Below are 22952 nucleotides of genomic sequence, written 5' to 3'. Positions count from 1 at the left end.
GCAAGCTCCGCCTCCCAGGTTCACGCCAGTCTCCTGCCTCAGCCTCCCGAGTAGCTGGGACTACAGGCACCCGCCACCTCACCCGGCTAGTTTTTTGTATTTTTTTAGTAGAGACAGGGTTTCACCGTGTTAGCCAGGATAGTCTCAATCTCCTGACCTCGTGATCCACCCGTCTCGGCCTCCCAAAGTGCTGGGATTACAGGCTTGAGCCACCACGCCCGGCCGGTCTGTAGCTTTTATCTGTCCTACAAAGGCATTATATGTAATTGAGTATTACATATAAAAGAGAAATGTCGGCCGGGTGCGGTGGCTCATGCCTGTAATCCCAGGCTGAGGCGGGTGGATCACAAGGTCAGGAGATCGAGACCATCTTGGCTAACATGGTGAAACCCCATCTCTATTAAAAATACAAAAATTTAGCCGGGCGTGGTGGTGGGCGCCTGTAGTCCCAGCTACTCAGGAGGCTGAGGCAGGAGAGTGACGTGAACCCTGGAGGCGGAGCTTGTAGTGAGCCGAGATCGCGCCACTGCACTCCAGCCTGGGCAACAGAGTGAGACTCCGTCTCAAAAAAAAAGAGAGAGAAATGTTTTGTTTCCAATTAAAATTATATATTCTGTGAAATCTAGCAGATTATAGGTATTTAGTACTTAGTAGATACTTCTTAATTGGTAAACATATTTCTGCTAAAGATGTTTTTTTGTTTTTTGTTTTTTGAAATGGAGTCTGGCTGTGTCACTCAGGTTGGAGTGCAGTGGCACGATCTGGGCTCACTGCACCCTCTGCCTCCCAGGTTCAAGCAGTTCTGCTTCAGCCTCCCAAGTGTCTGGGACTACAGGCGCGCACCACCACGCCTGGCTAATTTTTGTATTTTTAGTAGAGACAGGTTTCACCATATTGGCCAGGCTGGTCTCAAACTCCTGACCTCATGATCCACCCGCCTTGGCCTCCCAAAGTGCTAGGATTACAGGCGTGAGCCACCGCACTCAGCCGCTAAAGATGTTATTTTTTTGTTGGTTGGTTTTTTTTTTTAGACAGGGTCTCACTCTATACCCAGGCTGGAGTTCAGTGGTACAATCTCAGCTCATTGCAGCCTCAACCCCCTGGACTCAGTCCTCCCACCTCAGCCTCCTAAGGCGCACACCACCGTCCCAGCCTTTTTTTTTTTTTTTTTTTTTTTTCCTGTAGAGATGAAGTCTCACTGTGTTGCCCAGGCAACCTTGTGAATGTACTTAATGCCACTGGATTATACACTAAAAATGGTTAAAATGGTAAACTTTATGTTGTATATATTTTACCACAATAAAAGATAAATAAAAATAAGTTCATTTATCAACTGCCAAATAAAACAAAAACAGCAAAAGCATGATACTCTACAATTTAAACATCATCTCCAGTTATAACCATCAAGATTTAATCCATCCTTAAAAATTTTAATAAATCTACTTACATTATCTTAACAGTTACAGTTCTTTATTAGAAATCATCTTTTAAAAACTAAAAATCTGACATTGTCTTACTCCTTGATGATTTGTTTTTAGGAACCATATATACATAGGTTGAAATGCAGTGTGTTTTTAAAAAATTTATCTTACAGGAAGCATCTCAATTCTCCCTACTATACTGTACCTCACAATTGGGGTCCTCAGAGAGACTGCTGTGAAGTTACCGGGGGGCCAGTTATCTTCGACGGTTGCAGCTTCCCTACAGGCTCTGAAAGGAATCTTATCTTCTCCCATGGCGCGGGCAGAAAAGAGCCACACTGCTTGGACTGACCTTCTCCAAAGTGCTTTAACAACAGTTCTTGACTGTTGGGATCCAGGTAGTTGAGGCTATTTGGAAGCAGTTCAGTTTGTTTTATAAAGTGAGAAAAAGAGTTTTTTGAGGATATTTTACTTGATTGTATTTGGCCATATCACCTAGAAGAGACCATATTCAATACTATGTGTTTAGAGGATACGTATAAGTAGATAGAAAATTGGCCGGGCGCAGTGGCTCACACCTGTAATCTCAGCACTTTGGGAGGCCAAGGCAGGTGTATCACCTGAGGTCAGGAGTTCGGGACTAGCTGGGTAACATGGTGAAAACCCATCTCTACTAAAAATACAAAAACCAGCTGGGTCTGGTGGCACACGCATATAATCCCAGCTACGCAATGCTGTCTCAGCTACTCGGCTGAGACAGAAGAATTGCTTGAACCCTGGAGCTGGAGGTTGCAGGGAGCCAAGATCATGCCACTGCACTCCAACCTGGGCAACAGAGTGAGACTCCGTCTCAAAAAAAAAAAAAAAGAAAAGGAAAAGAAAGAAAGCTGTGTTCTGGGGCCGGGCGCGGTGGCTCACGTCTGTAATCCCAGCACTTTGGGAGGCCAAGGCTGGTGGATCACTTGAGGTCAGGAGTTCAAGGCCAGCCTGGCCAACATGGAGCAACCCCATCTCTACTGAAAATACAAAAATTAGCCAGGTGTGGTAGTGCATGCCTGTGATCCCAGCTCTCGGAAGGCTGAGGCAGGAGGCAGGAGAATTGCTTAAACCCAGGAGGCAGAGCTTGTAGTGAGCCAAGATCGTGCCACTGCACTCCAGCCTGGGTGACAGAACAAGACTCTTGTCTCAAAAAAATAAAATTAAAAAGCTGTGTTCCGATTTTAGCGTCTTTAACCCTCAATGCTGTTAAATGACAGGCAACCTACACGTTGACAGTGAAAGACCTTCAGATATAATAGTGTGTTTAGTAAAAAAATAATGGAGTATGATCCATGTCTAGCCAATGGAAGTTTTTAATACACACAGTGTACTGAAAAGTACATAAGCCATACAAAAAGACCAATCTGGTTCACCATGCCAGCATTCACTAAGTGACTAGTCAAGTTATTCAGTTTTTCTGCACCTTAGTTTTCTTATTAATAAATAGGGATATTATGTTGCAAGAAATTGTTAGAGCAGTAACTTAATATGTGAAAAGCATCTCACTTATTACCTGGCATATATCAATAAGTGATAGCCAGTATTATTTTCAACATCTGTTAAAACTTGTTTATCGCTGGATGTGGTAGCTCACACCTGTAATACTAGCTACCCCGGAGGCTGAGGCAGGAGAATCGCTTGAACCCGGGAGGCAGAGGTTGCAGTGAGCCAAGGTCGTACCACTGCACTCCAACCTGGGGGACAAAGCGAGACTCTGTCTCAAAAAAAAAAAAAAAAAAAATTATCTTTCTTCTTATTTTTGTGAGGCTTTTATTTTCAATAGTATGTTGTAGTGATTATAAAAAGTCTTTATACACATTATACATTTTCCCTGCCTTCCCAGTTTTGTTTATAAATGTCACAATTTGCTGTATTTCATTTTACATATAAAATGTTTTCAATTGAAATCAGCATTTATTGACCACCCACTTTGCCCAAAGTTGGGAATATAGTGGAGTCTGGCTCCTATAAATTGCTATTGGGTGTGATTATTACCTTAAGAATTTCCCAAAGGCAATAGTCATGTCTTAATTATCACTGCATTTCTAGTACATTAAAAAAAAAATTATAACTGTTTTTTTTTTTTAAAATGGGAATACTTGGTACTGATTAAGTGAAATCAGGCAGAGAGTCACAAGTAGGATTCTCTAAAAGTACTCACTGAGTGGGAGTTTGGGGAGCAAGAAGTTTATTAAGAAACAACATCTGTGAGGGAAAAGGGGAAGACAATATTGGGCAAAAGAAGTCAAACTGTGACAGTTTCCCAACAAATCTCAATAAATCCGTATGAGGAACTCTGGAGCCAGATTGCCCATCAGAGTGTCTGAACATATGACAGAAATGGCCTGGCCTTCAAATGTGGGCTGTTCCAGGAAGGATTTGATCTCAGGTAAGATAGCTATCTCTAGCTGAGGCTGACCCAGAAGGAGCTGACCCTTGATCACGCTTCCCACAGCTGGGCAGCACATTTTCCCTTGAAGGGGATGTCAGTGGTGCATCTCTGGATCCACCATTAAGGCTTCTCAGAAGAGTCAACATCTTAAAGGATTAGAAAGTTTTCTCCACATGGACATCATAGAAATGGATTCTAGGAATCGCTTGAACCTGGGAGGTGGAGATTGCAGTGTGAGCCAAGATCGCACCTCTGCACTCCAGCCTGGGCGACAGAGCAAGACTCTGTCTCAAAAAAAAGAAAAAAAAAAAAGAAAGAAATGGATTCTAGGTACAACAGTTTGACCAAAAACTTGGAGAATTAAATAGCTAAGGAAGGCAAGAAGAACAATGAGGGGGTGTGGATTTGGGTGGAAGAGTATGTAAAGTGGTAAATGGCAATTAGTAGGGAAATAAATTAAGTTGGATGGTACATGGGGCCAGATTATGGAGTGTTTGGCACGATTTGGACTGCCTTTAATAGTCATGTGGAATCATGAAATGGTTTTTTGTTGTTGTTGTTTTTGAGATGGAGTCTCGCCCTGTTGCCCAGGCTGGAGTGCAATGGTACAATCTCAGCTCACTGCAACTTCCGCCTCCCGGGTTCAAGCGATTCTCCTGCCTCAGCCTCCTGAGTAGCTGGGATTACAGGTGCGCGCCACCAGGCCTGGCTAATTTTTGTTTTTTGTATTTGTAGTAGAGACAGGGTTTCACCATGTTGGTCAGGCTGGTCTCAAACTCCTGACCTCGTGATCCGCCCACCTCAGCCTCCCAAAGTGCTGGGATTACAGGCATGAGCCATTGTGTCTGGCTGAAAGGGTTTTAAGAAGGAAAGTAATGTGCTTGGATTTGCGTTTCTAAAGGTTCACTCTTGGCAGCAGTGTAAAGAAGAAAGCCAAACTGTAGGAGATAAGATAATGTTAGTACGGACAAAGGAGTAGAATGATGAAAAGTAAAATGTTAAGCAGTTTTCCACAGAACTTACTGATAGTTTGATTTAGGAGTTGAAAGGGTAGGATGACTTGAACACTCAAGTGTGATTAACAGAAATAACCGAGTGAGGGTTTTTAGGACAAGATAGTGAGTTGATTTTGAAATGCCTAGAGGATAGTCAAATGGAACAGATGGGTAGAGGTATGGAATTCAAGAAAGTAGTCTGGGCTAGAGATACTTTCTGGACTATATATGTATTTGGGAGTTGTCAGTGTAACCTATGGGACAATTGAAATCACCCAACTTGAGTTTCTGGAGCAAGAAGAGGACCAAAAGCAAGGTGAGAGGAGATTCAGAAGATAATGTAGTTACAGAAGCCAGTTTTTAATAAAAAGGGTGTGATCAGCACTATAAAATACTGTAGAGAGGCCAAACAGTGTGGGGGATAGAGCTCACAGTGTTGAGGCACAAATGAGAGGTGTAAGGAATGGGAAGGATCAGGTATAGGCTTCTCTTCACAGGAAGAAGAGAAATAGCTAAACGGAAAGTGTAAGGTCAAGGGATAACTTTTTTTAAAGATGACATTCAAGCATGAGTTCATACTTACAGGGCAAAAAAAGGAGGTGGACATGTGGTTGGAGTTAGAAGTATTAGAAAGGAAAGCACCATCCCTGTCTAGGCAGAAGGAATAAAATTTACAGTACATTTAAAAGGATTGACCTCTGCCAATATGAGGAAAGAACAGGAGGTGAGGATAGAAAATAGTATTATAGCTACAAGTTTTTAGGTTGAGGGCTGGCCAGTGTGGCTCACGCCTGTAATCCCAGCACTTTGGGAGGCCATGGCAAAAGGACTGCTTGAGGCCAGGAGTTCAAACCAGTGTGGGCAACATAGCAAGATACTGTCTCTACAAATAATAATAATAATTCATGTTGAAGGTTATGATGAGCTTGCCTCTTTCATCTCACACACAAAAAAAATGGGTTGTGTATTTTTTATTGTTGTGGTTTTTGTTTTTGGATGTGTATCAGGGAATTAGGCTAGGACAGGATTTAGACTAGCTACTGAGAGAAATTAAGGAGTTGATCATGACAGGTTAAATGTTTGCTGCCTAACAAATTGCCTCAAAACTTAGTGGCTTAAAAGAGCAAACATTTATTATCTGACAGTTTCTATGGGTCCAGGATTAAGAGCAGTTTAGCTATGTGGTTCTAGCTTAGGTTCTCTCATGAAATTACTGTTAAGGTGTTGGCCAGGGCTACAGCTAGAGGATTCATTTCCAAGATGACTCATTCATATGGCTATTGGCAAGAGGCCTCAGTTCTTACCACACAGGCTTTTCACAGGCTAATGCTAAGCAAATTATGCATCTATCATAGGTAAAAGTAGGAATAAAGAGATTTTAGAAGAAAAGGTAAAAGGAACCCAGGAGAACTTTATCTTACTGAGAATAAAGACATTTTTACTAAACAAATTAGCTGACTCTGTTGCAGTTTCAAGTTGCTATAGGTGGTTAAAAATAACTTTGCTGTAAGGGAAGCAGTATAGCATTATAGTTAACAGTACACTCTCTGTAATCAAACTTTCTGCCTTACTAATTGTGTGACTCGGACAAATGACTACATTTCTGTTTCTCGTCTATAGAATAAGGGATATGAGTACCTACCTCATGTTGCTGTTATGTTGATTAAATATTTAATGTGTATAAAGTGCTTATAGCAGTGCTACATGTTAATGTTAAATATTAACTGTGTACTTGTTTTACCTTAAAATCATTCAGATGTCTTTTATAAAATAAATCCTATTCATCCATAAAATTTTGCTTTCACTGCTACTGTGCCTCTTGAGTATCGTCAACTCTGATATTATCTCCTCAAGGCTTTCTCAGTATAGACTGTCCTGGGCTACTTTGAATATTGTTTGTTTGTCTGTTTGTTTGTTTAAAGAGATAGGGACTTGCTGTGTTGCCCAGGCTGGAGTGCAGTGTCTATTCACAGGCACAATCATTGTGCACTGCAGCCTCGAACTCCTGGTGGACTCAACCAGTCCTCCCACCTCAGTGTCTCAAGTAGCTGCGAGTACAGACACACACCAGTGCTCCTCATGTGGTGTTTTTTTGTTTTTGTTTTGTTTTGTTTTGTTTTGTTTTCTGTTGAGACGGAGTCTCCCTTTGCAGCCCAGGCTGGAGTGCAGTGGTGCAATCTCGGCTCACTGCAACCTCCGCCTCCCAGTGTCAAGTGATTCTCCTGCCTCAGCCTCCCGAGTAGCTGAGATTACAGTCATGCACCACCACATCTGGCCAATTTTTGTATTTTTAGTAGAGACTGGGCGTCACCATGTTGACCAGGCTGGTCTCGAATTCCTGACCTCAAGTGATCCACCCCCCTCAGCCTCCCAGAGTGCTGGGATTACAGGCATGAACCACCGCACCCAGCCAGCTTTTTAATATATTTTTATATGCTTAGACCTTATCACTAGCTGAAAGTCTTTGCTTCTCAGTTTATAGTGTATCTTCTCTATAAGATGTATTCTCCGTGCCTAAAAGAGGGCTGGCATACAATGTTTCTTAAGTACTTGTTGAACGAATGTGACCAAAACTACTACATATGTATGTCATTTCTTCATAAGTAACAACCCATTCTTAAACAATTTAAATATTTGAATTTGCTACACCTTTCGTTTTTGAATAACAGTGATTTTTTTTCCACAGCAGGTTCATTAAAATTATTTAATGAGAGTATGACTGGAAAATAAAGGTAGATTACTTCTAATAGAAAATTCCTTCAAATGATTGTGGTACACAGCTGTTTTCAGGTTTTTCTCTACTCTTGAGAAATCATATGTGTAAAGTGCTAAGGTATTTTCACTTGATACATGTATTATCAAAATACTTTAACAAAGAGAAAATAATTGTCCAAGCATTTCTGTGTTGCTTCACAGTAAAAGTAATTAACATGATAAGTAGCATATACTGAGCATCATGTGTAGCACATTATTCTAAATGCTTCACATGGATTAACTCATTTAGTCTTCATAACCCTATCAATGTGAGTACTGTTGTTATTCCCATTTTTACAGATGAGGAAACTGAAGATGGAGTTAGATGTCCAAAGTCACACAACTAACAAATATATATTCCTAGTAAATGTATATATTTATTTACTGATGCCTTAACCTTTAAAAGTAACCTTTATAATTACTTTGGTAGTTCTTAGCTCTAGAATTACTTATAATGCACATCTTAAAATGTACATTTGCCGGGTTCTTAATCAGCGTTCATTGTCTATATCTGTTGTGTACACCAAACTGTTACTACCAAACTGAAGACAGCTTCACACAGGTATATAAAGCAGTAAATATGATCTGTTTCTAACAGAGCATTTCTCTTTAGTTGATGAAACACACCAAGAACTTGATGAAGTCAGTCTACTTACCGCTATCACAGTGTTTATTTTGTCTACCAGTCCAGAAGTAACTACCATCCCATGCCTTCAGAAGCGCTGTATTGATAAATTTAAAGCTACTCTTGAGATAAAAGATCCCATGGTAAGTGTCTTTTAACGGAAAGATATATGTAATAGGACTATGGCTAGGCTTTTACAAAATTTTCTTTGTGATTTTGTTGGCTCCAATAGGAAATATTAGACTACAAATTTTTTATTTTCAGATTGCAGATTAATTTCTATTTCAGGAATGACAAAGCCAAATAAGTCTTGTTCTTCAGCTCTAAGGGTAGAGGATAGTGGCAGAAGAGGAAATGTTAAGAAACTAAATTTGAGATAGAGGAATCTTAAGATTGATGTAGCACTAGAACTTTATAAGGGACTTTTATAAGATACTTTGTAGCATATTGTAGTGGATTTTATTTAAAAAAAAAAAAAAAGAGAGAGAAAGGGAGGCCAGGCACTGTGGCTCATGCCTGTAATTCCATCCAGCACTTGGGAGGACGCGGTGGGCAGATTGCTTGAGGCCAGAAGTGCGAGAGCAGCCTAGGCAGCATGGTGAGAAAGCATCTCTACAAAAAAACACAAAAATTAGCCTGGTATGGGGGCGCAGGCCTGTAGTCCCAGCTGCTCTGGGGGACTGAGGCAGGAGGATCACTCGAGCCTGGGACCTTGAGGCTGCAGTGAGCCACAATCATGCCACTGCACCCCAGCCTGGATGACACAGCCAGACGCTGTCTCAAAAAAAAAGACTCGAGCACATACCTTCAGTAATATGAATGTGAAATAATAGGACCCATTCCAAAAGCAATACACACAAATTTATCCCGTTCCTTTATGTCCCCTTCATTTGCTTGAGTAATCTCCTGTTTTTTATGTGCCTCTAGGTGAGTTCATAGCCAGTGATCACACATATATCTACTCCTGAAGATATAGGAACCAGATTTTCTCTCAGAAAAAAAATTATTAAAACACCATTACAGTTAACTCAATAAAAGTTGATTTATATATTTGATGTATAGTCATTTCCTTTTATCCTCTGTCCTGTTGTCTGCTGCCTGCAGCAGCTTTGTATAGCAGTCTCCAAGTCGGGACTCTGATGCCTGATGACACATAATTAATATGGTCCAGATGTGGTTCCTTGAAACACTCAGACCATGACATTTGAACATCAAATACATCATTTTTGTCTAAAACATTTTCTGAAATCAACAAAATATCTTTCAAAGTTGTATGTGTTTTGTCGTTTTGGGTGTTTTTTTGTTTTGTTTTGCTTTCTACCCATAAAAATGTTAAAGGAGGAGGCTGGATGTGGCAGCTCATGTCTGTAATCCCAGCACTTCGGGAGGCCAAGGCAGGTGGATCAGTTGAGGTCAGGAGTTCGAAACCAGCCTGACCAACAAGGTGAAACCCCTTCTCTACAAAAAATACAAAAAATTAGCTGGGTGTGGTGGCGAACACCTGTAGTCCCAGCTACTCGGGAGGCTGAGACAGGAAAATTGCTTGAACTCAGGAGGCAGAGGCTGCAGTGAACCAAGATCACACCACTGCACTCCAGCCTGGGCAATGGATCAAGAGTCCGTCTCAAAAAAAAAAAGTTAAAGGAGGGGTTTTGGTGGTGTTTTTGTTTTACATTATAAAGACATGAGGGGGAAAAGGAGAATTAGAGAAAAGAAGAAAAATTAACCACTCAGTTTTGCTTCCCTGTTTACCTATATGCTTCTTTCCCATTCCAAACTGTCACAACCACTGTTAGCATAGAAGTTTGATTACCTGACCAGGCACGGTGGCTCAAGCCTGTAATCCCAACACTTTGGGAGGCCGAGACAGGCGGATCACGAGGTCAGGAGATCGAGACCATCCTGGCTAACCCGGTGAAACCCCGTCTCTACTAAAAAATACAAAAAACTAGCCAGGCGAGGTGGCGGGCACCTGTAGTCCCAGCTACTCGGGAGGCTGAGGCAGGAGAACGGTGTGAACCCAGGAGGCAGAGCTTGCAGTGAGCCGAGATCCGGCCACTGCACTCCAGCCTGGGCAACAGAGCGAGACTCCGTCTCAAAAAAAAAAAAAAAAAAAAAAAAAAAAGTTTGATTACCTGTTGGTCCTTAGACTTTCAAAATTAAAGATAAATTAGAAATAAATTTAAATACCTTTGCTACTTTAAAAAGCAAAGAGTCGTCAGGGACTTTTTAAAATTTTATTTATAGTATTTGCTGTTCTTTTCTCTTACCCGATTAGGTACAAATCAAGACCTACCAGCTCCTACATTCCATCTTTCAGTATCCAAATCCAGCTGTTTCCTACCCATACATTTACTCTTTAGCATCCTGTATCATGGAAAAACTACAGGAAATAGACAAGAGAAAACCTGAAAACACTGCTGAGCTTCAGATCTTCCAAGAAGGCATAAAGGTCTTAGAAACACTGGTTACTGTTGCTGAAGAACACCATCGTAAGTGTCAGCACTCAATTCATACTAACTCAGTCTCTACAAAAGTCAGAACTTTACTGTTATTTAAATTGCAAAACATTCAGTCACATCGTATCTGTATTTCATATTCATTGAAAGGTGTTATGTTAATCCCAAGTATTGATATAATTATGAGTTTAGAAGAGATTGGATGAATTGTTTTCTCTAGTGGGGAAAAATGTATACAAATCGGGGCATTTGTAGCCTTATGTTAGGAACATTTAAGTCCCTGAACTTATATCATTTGTTTACTTTCTAGGCTCTCAGCTGGTGGCCTGTCTTTTGCCCATCCTCATTTCCTTCCTTTTGGATGAAAATGCTCTGGGATCAGCAACTTCCATAATGAGAAATTTACATGACTTTGCTCTACAAAATCTCATGCAGATTGGACCTCAGTATTCATCTGTTTTTAAAAGTTTAGTGGCTTCTTCTCCAGCCCTAAAAGCTCGCCTTGAGGCCGCTATAAAGGGCAATCAGGAAAGTGTCAAAGTCAAGATACCAACATCTAAATATACTAAGAGTCCTGGAAAAAACTCAAGCATCCAATTAAAGACCAGTTTCCTCTGATGTTATTATTATTATTATTATTATTTGGAATAGTAAGCACCTTAATATAATACTTGATCATTTCCTTTGGGGACAAAAGGGACATTTTAGACACAAGTGCCCTTGGAGGTCTAGTTGATTGTTTTACCTTAAACAGCTGTAACTCTTCAAAGTAACAGCATACTTACCATTTTTTTGTGTGTGCGTGGGTTTTGTGGGTTGGTTGGTTGGTTGGTTTTTCTATTTAAAAAGACAACGGAGCTAACTTACCAGGAATTTTAAGAAAGTGCTAAAGAACTAAACTTACTAAACAATCTACTGCTTTAAAAATGAAATGGATTTCTTCTAACAGTCCGTACACATGCGGTATACTTAATACTGTGACAGATATAAATATGACTCTCGTGTAAATTATCTGCACTAATATTGTATCCCAGTTGCTGATTTAAAATCTGCCTTGGCCAGGTATGGTGCCTCACCCCTGTAATTCCAGCACTTTGGGAGGCCAAGGCAGTTGAATCACGAGGTCAGGAGTTCGAGACCAGCCTGACCAACATGGTGAAACCAACATGTACTACTAAAAGTACAAAAATTAGCCAGGTGTGGTGGCACGCACCTGTAATCCCAGCTACTCAGGAGGCTGAAGCAGGAGAATCGCTTGAACCTGGGAGACAGAGGTTGCAGTGAGCTGAGATTGTGCCACTGCACTCCACCCTGGGCAACAGAGTGAGACTCCATCTCAAAAAAAAAAAAAAAAAAAAAAAAATTCTGCCTTATTCAGTAATTGTATTAAACTTTCTCCGATTTCTCCAAGAAGATAAAATGATTGGAGGACTATTTAGGAAACCTGGTCTAGGATTATCCAGTATACAATAATACAGATTACTTACAGCCTTACAGTGTGACATAAGATTTGGTATCTACATCATGGTTTTTCACCATCTTTTGGTTTAGTTTATATTGGGTTCAGAAAATGGAAGTTTTCCTCATTTTAAATAGAATAAGGCGTCTCCACTATTTTTCAAATGGATTTTTCCGTTTACCTTTGTTCTTACTAATTGTGTTCATTTTCATTTGTGGCAAACATTTGTATCAATGAGTTTTAATATAGGTTCATATCTATATTGTATTTAGATCAACTATGGGTTTATATAAATGCCAAATTTAGTACAGCAAATTTAGGTCATCAGGTGAATACAAGTATTTTTTTTAACATGAAACATATTTTATTATAGAAAAAAGATTAATGATAAAGTCTCATTGGTTGAAAAATATTTTTTAACTCTGTTCATGATTGTTGATTCTCCTTCTACTTCAGTGTTATACTGTGTGAATCAAGCACTATGTCAAAACAGAGCATTTCCCTGTTAAAAATTACAAACCGAAGTGATAGAGGCATGTCAGAATTGAGAAAACATTTTGAAGCAAGAGCAATGTGATGTACCTATTTTATTATGTTTGTATATAAATACTATTGTAAACTGTTCAGAGTGAAAACATTTGACAAACTCTAACACTACAATCATTTTTTCTAAATTACATAAATAAAGCTAATTTTCATTATCATTCTTGTATTTTTAAATTATTTTACCAACAAAAGATGGCAGGTTGGTTTCTCAAATCAGCCTTTTTTCTCAGAAGAGCCCTTTCTTTGGAGCATTATTTGTGATGGTTTAGATTTTCTGTCTCTTCCTGAGTGTTTCTAGGCATCGAGTGTATTTCTTATTGTTCCCTTTACCTAAAATGTGCTTTTCTCTCCTCTCTTCTGTCTGGTGATTGCCCATTCCTTATAGGCCTGGCTTAAATGTCACCTTTCCTTGGTAACTCTCCTTAACACTTCTTAACTTCCTCTTACACCAATTTAACTGCTTCCTCATCTGTGTTTCCATAGTGCTTAATACATTCTTGTATGCATAAAAAATCACATTGCAATTTGTGTTTTGTTTGTTTGTTTTAAGCCAAGGTCTTGTTCTGTTGCCCAGGCTGGAATGCAATGGTGTGAACACAGCTCAGTGCAGCCTTGACCTACTAGGCTCAAGTGATCCTCTTTGCCTCAGCCCCCCGCAAGCAGCAGGAACTGCAGATGTGCGCCTCCAAGCCTAATTTAAAAATTTTTTTGTAGATATGAGGTCTCACTATGTTGCCCAGTCTGGTCTCAAACTCCTTAGCTCAAGCTGTCCTCCCACCTTGGCCTCCCAAAGTGCTAGGATTACAGGTGTGAGCCACCACACCAAGCCCACATTGCATTTTAATATTATCTTGTCTCCCTCTTAGACTGTACCTCTTCAAAGGGAGAAATTATGTCTTTTATAACTTGCTCACTTAATAGCTATTGAATTGCACTGGTACAGGATGGATCAGGACTTGTAACTTCTTTGCCAAGGTAAATGCTGAACTAGGTTGTTCTCAGGATGCAACTAATTAATTTGACTTAGGGATTTCTAAAAAGTGTTTTGTCTGTTTTTGCTGTTTCGTTTAGTTTGCTCTTACACGTTAAGATTTCTACTCCTTTAGTAGCCTAGTATCCTGAATTACTTGGATTAAAGGTGCTTATATGAATGTCAGTAATTAGTAAAAAAAAAAAAAAACTCTTATGTCCAGTGTAATGGAATTAGGAAATCTGAGCTATTCTTAAATGTATTGCCTTAAATCGCCTTATTTAATACAACACTGAACTATTAAATGTATCCTTAGCGATAATGAAATTAAGGCTTAACAGCTGGGATTTGAACCTATCTTTCTGATCCCAAGCATTCATGCTGGAGACAGAAAAACTGGTAATCCCGATTCCATCAAGGTATAGCTTTTCTCCTCTTTCAGCACTCCGGGCTCCCTCAGGAGCCCTCCTCAGTCTTTGTTAAAGATATTTTCAATTACATTTCTCCAAATTACAACTAAAAAATTTCTGGCTAATACAGTAGGAAAAAGTATTTTTAAAATTATCTTCTACAGTTTCTTTTTTTTTTTTTTTTTTGGAGATGGAGTTCTGCTCTTGTTGCCCAGGCTGGAGTGCAGTGGCATGATCTTGGCTCACTGCAACCTCCATCTCCCGGGTTCAAGTGATTCTCCTGCCTCAGCCTTCCCAAGTAGCTGGGATTACAGGCATGTGCCACCATATCTGGCTAATTTTGTATTTTTAGTAGAGGCAGGGTTTGTCCATGTTGGTCAGGCTGGTTTCAAACTCCTGACCTCAGGTGATCTGCCCACCTCAGCCTCCCAAAGTGCTGGGATTACAGGCATGAGCCACTGCACCTGGCCCATCCTCTCCAGTGTCTATGGGGATAGATTATATGCTTAGATTATTAATGAGTCTAGTTGTAATAAAGCAGTTGCATATTAACTAGCTTGGTAACTTTACAAATTAAAAATGTTGATTAGTAACTTGGATGAAACCATCAAAATGGTATAATATTTGTCTTGAGCTTTATTTTTTTCTAAGAGGAGAAATACAGACAAAGCTACTAGTTAAGTTGTTCTATTTAGCCCATTGCTTAAAAGCTTATGTAAAATAACACTGGATATAACAGATTTCTGTTAATAAAATATTGAGTCTAAATTTTACTTCTATAAAACAAACTTCACTGTCAACTTAAGGGAACATGAAGGCCCTTGAAAAGATATAAGTAACTACTATAAAAGAGGTATGATGGTGAGGTTTGGGCTTAAAATTTATTTTAAAAAAGTTGGCCAGGCACGGTGGCTCATGCCGGTAATCCCAGCACTTTGGGAGGCTAAGGTGGGCTCCCAAGGAGATCACGAGGTCAGGAGAGCAAGACCATCCTGGCTAACACGGTGAAACCCCATCTTTACTAAAAATTAGCTGGGCATGGTGGCAGATGCCTGTGATCCTAGCTACTTGGGAGGCTGAGGTAGGAGAATTGCTTGAACCCGGAGGTGGAGGTTGCATTGAGCCAAGATCGTGCCATTGCACTCCAGCCTGGGTGACAGAGCGAGACTGTCTCAAAAAAAAAAAAAAAAAAAAGTTATGAATATAGCGCTATGGGAGCCCAGAGAAGAAAACTGGAGCTTCCAAGATCAACTTTATGGAAAGCATCTTACAATACAGGCCTAGAAAATAGCACTTGATGGAATAGATACATAACCCAAGAGTCCTTTTTTTAACCAATATTTAAAACTGTTTAATTATATATATATCATATATAATCCCAAAATTATGACCTATTAGATAAAGTGCTGAAATGTATTCATAACTACAGAAGTATGTACCACATACTTCCCCAAAACTTTTGTTTTGTTTTTTGTTTGTTTTCTGAGATGGAGTCTTGCTCTGTCGCCCAGGCTGGAGTGCAATGGCATGATCTCTGCTCACTTCAACCTCCGCCTCTCAGGTTCAAGCAATTCTCCTTCTACAGCCTCCCAAGTGGCTAGGATTACAGGCATGCCCCACGTTTCCTGGCCAATTTGTGTAATTTTCCTTTTAAATAGAGATGGTGTTTCACCACGTTGGCCAGGCTGGTCTCAAACCCCTGACCTTAAGTGATCTGCTGGCCATGGCCTCCCAAAGTGCTAAAATTACAGGGTTGAGCCACCACACCCAGCCTGGGCTACTTTGTATGGTATTAGGAATAAAAAAGAGAGAACAGAAACAGTTTTGCCCCAGTGGAACAAGAAAGGGAAGATACTGGCTTTTTGTATTTGGGGGTTTTTTGTTTTTGTTCAAAGAGGCAGCCTGTTTCTTTCATGAACCATATTCTGTTTCTTTCGTGCTTCAGAAGTAATCAGTTATGGCCTGCAGCACTGGACAAATCAATGGTATAAGCATACATCTCAGATGTGATAACTTCAGGATCCAAGAGAAGAATCATTCCAAGGGCTGGACATAGTGGCTCACACTTGTAATCCCAGCAACTTGGGAGGCCAAGGCAAGAGGTTCTCTTGAGCTGAGGAGTTTGAAGTTACAGTAGGCTATAATTGTGCCATTGCACTGCAGCCTGAGCTACCAACTGAGATCCTACCTTAAAAAACATAACATATTTTTTAAAAGAATCATTCTAAGCCCAAGTCATATCCTCCATGTTGACATATACCATATTTTCTGTGATCTGTATTCCAGTAATAGGGAGTAGGGTCAATCCCTTCCTTTTTATAACCTGCAGGCATTTCTTCATTATCCCAGATATGCAGTGAGCCTCCCACAATCTCACCAACATTCAGCATCAACACACTGACAGATTCAGTAAGACAGGAATGCTCAGGATGTTACTGCATGTAGAAGGACTTGATCACAGGAAATCAACACAGCAAGACTGGTTCATTAATGGTGTTGTCATCAGCCTCAGGAGCTTTGGGGATGTTTTTCTCCAAATTCCTAGGAAGTTCCATGTCTTGTCTTTATATTGCGTTTTAGCCACACCATAGCATCTGTTTAAAAGGCCGTTTGGTGGGCTTAACGTATGGGTTCAGGTTATGTACTTATCGCCAGTGACTTCAAGACTACTACATTACAAACCAAGCCCTCCAATCAGTTCAGGAGGTCCTCAAAAGTCAGGAAAGGGCACCCAGCTTCCACATGAGTGTATTCAGCCAAGTGCCTTCAAATTCTGGATGCTCTGCCCTGTATGACTGTGCAACACAAAAAAACATCTGGGGCTGGAATGCCTGCCTCCTGGTACAACTAAGAGAACTTAGTCAAAAATGCCTCTTCCTTGGGCTGGGCACTGTGGCTCACTCCTGTAATCCAAGCACTTTGGGAGGCCAAGGTAGGTGGATTGCTTGAGCCCAGGAGTTTGAGACTGGTAACAAATCAGGAGGCAGACAAACTCTAGGCAGACAGTAGCAGGTCCCTGATGAAGCCGCACCTCAAGCTGAGAAGCCTGAGACTGCAGCCCAAAGTAAGAACTTCTATCCCGTTTTCCCACTCAAATGTTGCCTTTTCCTAAACCACCCATGGCCCACCCCACATCCTATGCCTATAAATACCCCAGACTCAGCAGAGAGGAGGAGCAGCTGGACGTAGGAGACTACAGCTGGGCATCAGAGAGAAGTGGCTTAACTTCGGAGTAACAGCTTGGTGGCGTAACTTTGGAAAAGAATCCAGGCAAAGACAGCCGGACTTCAGGGGAAAATTACCTACCTCCATCCCTTTTTATCTCCCCTTCCCACTCAGAGCCACTTCATCAGCAATAAAATCCCCCGAACTTACCATCCTTCAATTTGTACGACCTCATTTTTCCTGGATGCTTGACAAGAGCTCGGGAGCCACAAGTGCAAAAACAAAAGGGCCCACTGAGCTGTTAACACCTGAGCTGTCCACGGACAGCAGAGCTAAAAGAGCACTGTAACTTGCCCTCTGGGGCTTCAGGGGTTGTGGGCACCACCTCCCCAGTTGCTGCCATGGGGCCTCAAAAGCACTCACCCCAGCTCCTGCACCTGCTTACCTGCACACACCCACATGGGGTGGAACGCAGCAGGTCCAAGTGAGTCGAGTTTGCCCCTGCCGGCACCATAGTGGACAGCTGGTTCCAGCACTCATGCACTCCAGTTCCGACCTTGTTCACTCACATGCTCCCTTCCACAAGGAGTCGAGAGCTACAGGCTGAGTAAATGAGGCACCCCTGTTTCGAGTCCCACGAAGGGATCAGGAAAATATCCTGCTTTAAGACCAGCCTGGGAAACATGGCAAAACCCCATCACTACTAAAAACACAAAAATGAACCAGGAGTAGTGGTATAAGCCTGTAATCCCCATTACTCTTGAACCTGGGAGGCTGAGATTGCGCCACAGCACTACAGCCTGGGTGACAGAGCAAGACACTCTCTCTCAGAAAAAAAAAAAAGAAGAAGAAGCCTCTTCCCCCAAATAATCAAGTTTGAAGAGTGTAACACCAGCCTGGGCAACATAGTGAGACCTGGTCTCTACTGAAAAAAGAAAATCTGACAGGCATGGTGGTGCAAGCCTGTAGACCAAGCTACTTGGGAAGCTGAGGCGGGAAAATTGCTTGAACCTGGGAGATGGAGGCTGCAGTCAGACATGATTGCACCAGTGCATGCCAGCCTGGGTGACACAGTGAGACCCTGTCTCAAAAATAAAACAAACAAAAAAGTATAGCACCACCTTCTGCTGGTATTTGCACTATTTTTGGAGGAGTAAAGTCACGGTACCCCCATCAAAGAAGTGATCTCTAAAGCACCTGGTGGGCATGGATCGTGCTTTTCAGAGTTTGAACATGTTTTCTCCAAAGATCATCACGTGTCTGTTGATCTGGATGTCAACAGCAACCAAGAGTCTTGTAACATTAATTTTAAGAGAAGAATTACCTTTTTTGCAGTATCTTAAAGAATTCTCTTTATCTTTATTATAATACAAGATTTTCATTACGAGGGAAGAAATTCAGCCCTCAAACTACTGAACTATTAAACAATCCACTAAACTATGATAATATTAATGCAAAAATTGAAAATATTTGAAATAACTGTATACTCTTAAAAAAGTACAACACTAAAATGTCATTTTGGCCAGGCACGGTGGCTCACGCCTATAATGCCAGCACCTTGGGAGGCCGAGGCAGGCCGATCACTTGAGGCCATGAGTTCGAAACCAGCCTGGCCAACATAGTGAAACCCCGTTTCTACTAAAAAAATAAAAATTAGCCAGGAAGGCCAGGCGTGGTGGCTCATGCCTGTAATTCCAGCACTTTGGGAGACTGAGGCAGATGGATCATGAGGTCAAGAAATTGAGACCATTCTGGCTAACACAGTGAAACCCCATCTACTAAAATACAAAATTAGCCTGGCGTGGTGGTGGGTGCCTGTAGTCCCAGCTACTCGGGAGGCTGAGGCAGGAGAATGGTGTGAACCTGGGAGGCAGAGCTTGCAGTGAGCTGAGATTGCACCACTGCACTCCAGTCTGGGCAACAGAGTGAGACTCTGTCTCAAAAAAAAAAAAAAATTAGCCAGGTGTGGTGGCGGGCACCTGTAATCCCAGCTACTTGGGAGGCTGAGGCAGGAGAATTGCTTGAAGCCGAGAGGTGGAGGCGGAAGTTGCAGTGAGCCAAGATCACGCCACTGCACTCCAGCCTGGGCAACAGAGTGAGACTCGGTCTCAAAAAAAAAAAAAAACTGTGTCATTTCTGGTGGTTTAATGATTGTCTACATGTATCTTTCCAGAGCCCATTACTATTTATAACTATAAAGTCAAGGTAATTATATATATTGCATCTTCTCCATCAATTGAATATACTTTTCTCTTTACAAATAATTTATTAGCTCTTTTTTTTCTTTTTCTTTTTTTTTGAGATGAAGTCTCACGCTGTCACCCAGGCTGGAGTGCAGTGGTGTAATCTTGGTTCAATGCAAACTCAACCTCCTGGGTTCCAGCGATTCTCCTGCCTCAGGCTCTCAAGTAGCTGGGTTTACAGGTGCCCATCACCATGCCCCACTAATTTTTGTATTTTTAGTAGAGATGGGGTTTCACCATGTAGGCCAGGCTGGTCTCGAACTGCTGATCTCAAGTGATCCACCCGCCTAGGCCTCCCAAAGGGCTGGGATCACAGGCATGAGCCACCACACCCGGCCTAATTTGTTAACTCTTGCAAGACCTCAATTATTTGGGAGAAATTATCTCTGTTTGCTAGAAATATAGTTATCTATATTTCTATTTCTGGCTGGTAGTGATCAATTAATGAATTATACCCATGTTGGCCTCTCTGTTTACCAGCCTATTTGATTGATGTCTGGGCTTGTTAGCTTTGAGGAAATTTTGTATTGTGATATAGAACTGGAACACATCCAGTATAGACCACAAATACAATCCAGGTTGCATAAATCAAAAAGTGTAGCTTCCTTTAAATGCTTTTCTCTTTTGTTAGGACTCCTGCATTATCAACTGGGGCATTATAAAATTATGATTCCGGCTGGGCGCGGTGGCTCAAGCCTGTAATCCCAGCACTTTGGGAGGCCAAGGTGGGTGGATCACGAGGTCAGGAGATCGAGACCATCCTGGCTAACACGGTGAAACCTCATCTCTACTAAAAAATACAAAAAAATTAGCCAGGCGTAGTGGCAGTCGCCTGTAGTCCCAGCTACTCGGGAGGCTGAGGCAGGAGAATGGCGTGAACCTGGGAGGCAGAGCTTGCAGTGAGCCGAGATCGCACCACTGCACTCCAGCCTGGGCAGTGACAGAGCAAGACTCTGCCTCAAAAAAAAAAAAAAAAAAAAAAAAATATGATTCCACAGTCTACTTGAGGAAAATTCCTATGTCCACATATCATCCTTTAAGTAGAGAGTGTATTTCAAAAAATTAACATGTTTTAAATGATTCTTACTATTCCAAGTATTCTGTATTTTTTGAGATAATAAGAAGTCATAGGATGGGCATGGTGGCTCACACCTGTAATCCCAACACTTTGGGAGGCCGAGGTGAGTGTATTACTTGAGGCCAAGAGTTTAAGACCAGTCTGGCCAACATGGTGAAACCTCGTCTCTACAAAAAAAAACACAAAAATTAACCAGGTGAGGTTGTGCATGCTTGTAGTCCCAGCTACTCAGGAGGCTGAGGCAGGAGCATCGTTTGAACCTGGGAGGCGGAGGTTGCAGTGAGCTGAGATTGCACCACTGGGAGACAGAGCAAGACTCTGTGTCAAAAAAATGAATACATAAAAATAAAAAATAAAAAAAGAAGTCATTGGTGCCAATGAAAAAGTGGTGTTGACACTGTTTTTGCTTAATTGGATCAAAATGTAATCTTTTTCCTGGAAAAATACCTAGAGGCAAAAAAAGTTATAAGCAGAAAAATAGATACAGACACAGAAACACACACACACATCAGAAATAGCAGACTGCTTTATAAAATATTCCAAGAAAGAATAAAATAAATGAGATGTTTTAACAGCAAAGTATGCCGATGACACAGCCAAAGCAACTTTGCTAGTGCTATTACTGGAGGAAGTACAAGTGGCCCCAGAAAGAAAACGTGCATGTGCACCCAAAACTGATGGTTTGTGCTGAACAATGAAGTCTATAAATCCCACTGTTTCTCTATTAATTACTTCTTTCTTAAGAAAGTTTTGGGCCTTCAATTGTGTATTCAAATGCTGGAGGAGTGCTCACCGCTCTCTGGATTGCCAGGGTAACTGGGCTTCCCACATTCTTTCCCTCTCTAGTGGTGTCAAGTACTAGAAACACATCATCTAGATCTTTGTTTAAACACAAAAAGCTCCTTAAAAATAGATTTTCTAAATTATGGAAATGCTTTTGTTTCACTGCTCAACAGATCAACTGTGAGTCAACATCGAATGAGAAGTGGTTCCTATTCTCCACTTCCTGTTCTACAGTCAGCTGTAGTTACTATCATTTGCTACAGTTTTCATTGCAGATGCTTTCTCTTTTCAATAATGTGATCATTCTGATTCTCAATGATGTATAAAAAAATTGTAGAATTTTCTACAATGAATATGTTCCCTTAGTTGATTGATTTATATTCTTAACAGAAATCACCCTAGATCCTGTCTCTAGGCAAGCACATGCCTAAACCATTTATAATAATCCTTTTTTTTTTTTTTAGACAGGGTCTCACTCTATTGCCCAGGCTGGAGTGCAGTGGCGTGATGATGGCTCACTGCCAACTTGACCTCCCTAGGCTCAAGTGATCCTTTCACCTCAGCCTCCTGAGTAGCTGGGACTACAGGCGTGCATCACCACGTCTAGCTAATTTTTTGTAGAGACAGGCACATATCACCTTTAAGCACACAGCATATTTCAAAAAATTAACATTTTAAAAATGATTCTTACTATTTCAAGTATTCTGTATTTTTTGAGCAAATAAGAAGTCATAGGCTGGGCATGGTGACTCACGCCTGTAATGCCAGCACTTTGGGAGGCTGAGCAGGGTGGATTGCTTGAGACCAGGAGTTGAGACCATCCTGGCCAACATGGCGAAACACCGTCTCTACTAAAAGTACTAAAATTAGCCAGGCATGGTGGCTAATGTTCCCCATGTTACCCAGGCTGGCCTCAAACTCCTGGGCTCAAGCCATCTGCAGGCCTCAGCCTCCCAAAGTGCTAGGATTACAGGTATAAGCCACCACGCCCAGCCCATTCTATTCTAAAAGATTGGAAGTTTTCATTGTTTTTCCTTGATAACCGGTTTAGCATATCTCATTGTGGGAAGATTGGCATTATGAATTCTTTTTTTTTTTTTTTTTTGAGACAGAGTCTCACTCTGTTGCCCAGGCTGGAGTGCAGTGGCATGATCTCAGCTCACTGCAACCTCCGCCTCCTGGGTTCAAGCAATTCTCCTGCCTCAGCCTCCCAAGTAGCTGGGACTATAGGCATGCACCACTACACCCGCCTAATTTTTGTATTTTTAGTAGAGACAGGGTTTTACCATGTTGGCCAGGCTGGTCTCAAACTCCTGACCTCAGGTGATTCACCCGCCTCGGCCTCCCAAAGTGCTGGGATTACAGGTGTGAGTCACTGCGTCCGGTCAAAACAATTTCTTCTGAGGTATGATGGAGAATGTGATGACTTCAGGAATGGCTGGATTTGTTTTTGGGCAGCGGGGGGACCGAGCCTCGCTCCATTGCCCAGGCTGGAGTGCAGTGGCACCATCTTGGCTCACTGCAACCTCCGCCTCCTGAGTTCAAGTGATTCTCCGGCCTCAGCCTCCTGAGTAGCTGGGACTACAGACATGCGCTACCACACCCACCTAATT

At 41.5% G+C, this 22952-nt stretch overlaps 1 protein-coding gene and 1 pseudogene across 5 annotated transcripts in view; one reads left to right on the top strand and one right to left on the bottom strand.

Annotated features, from left to right (window-relative positions):
• The window catches only part of HEATR5A (HEAT repeat containing 5A), a 156146-nt gene extending 143298 nt beyond the window's left edge, over window positions 1-12848 (top strand). For 4 of the 5 annotated variants that reach the window (XM_073010893.1, XM_073010892.1, XM_073010894.1 and 1 more), the window contains 4 exons: window positions 1595-1819; window positions 8200-8369; window positions 10505-10718; window positions 10996-12848. In XM_073010893.1, the coding sequence (XP_072866994.1) occupies window positions 1595-1819; window positions 8200-8369; window positions 10505-10718; window positions 10996-11303 (917 nt within the window). In that variant the 3' untranslated portion in view covers window positions 11304-12848. The remainder of the gene's footprint in view (window positions 1-1594; window positions 1820-8199; window positions 8370-10504; window positions 10719-10995) is intronic. The other variant, XM_073010895.1, reaches the window with a different exon arrangement.
• Window positions 12849-14234: 1386 nt separating this feature from the next.
• Window positions 14235-17749, bottom strand: LOC140710129 (asparagine--tRNA ligase, cytoplasmic pseudogene; annotated as a pseudogene).
• Between the last annotated feature and the right edge of the window lie 5203 nt (window positions 17750-22952).

Source organism: Chlorocebus sabaeus, chromosome 24, assembly GCF_047675955.1.
Source record: "Chlorocebus sabaeus isolate Y175 chromosome 24, mChlSab1.0.hap1, whole genome shotgun sequence".
NCBI classification, from domain to species: Eukaryota; Metazoa; Chordata; class Mammalia; order Primates; family Cercopithecidae; genus Chlorocebus; species Chlorocebus sabaeus.
Note: the sequence above shows the minus strand (reverse complement) of the source record. Positions and strands in the feature narration are given on the sequence as shown.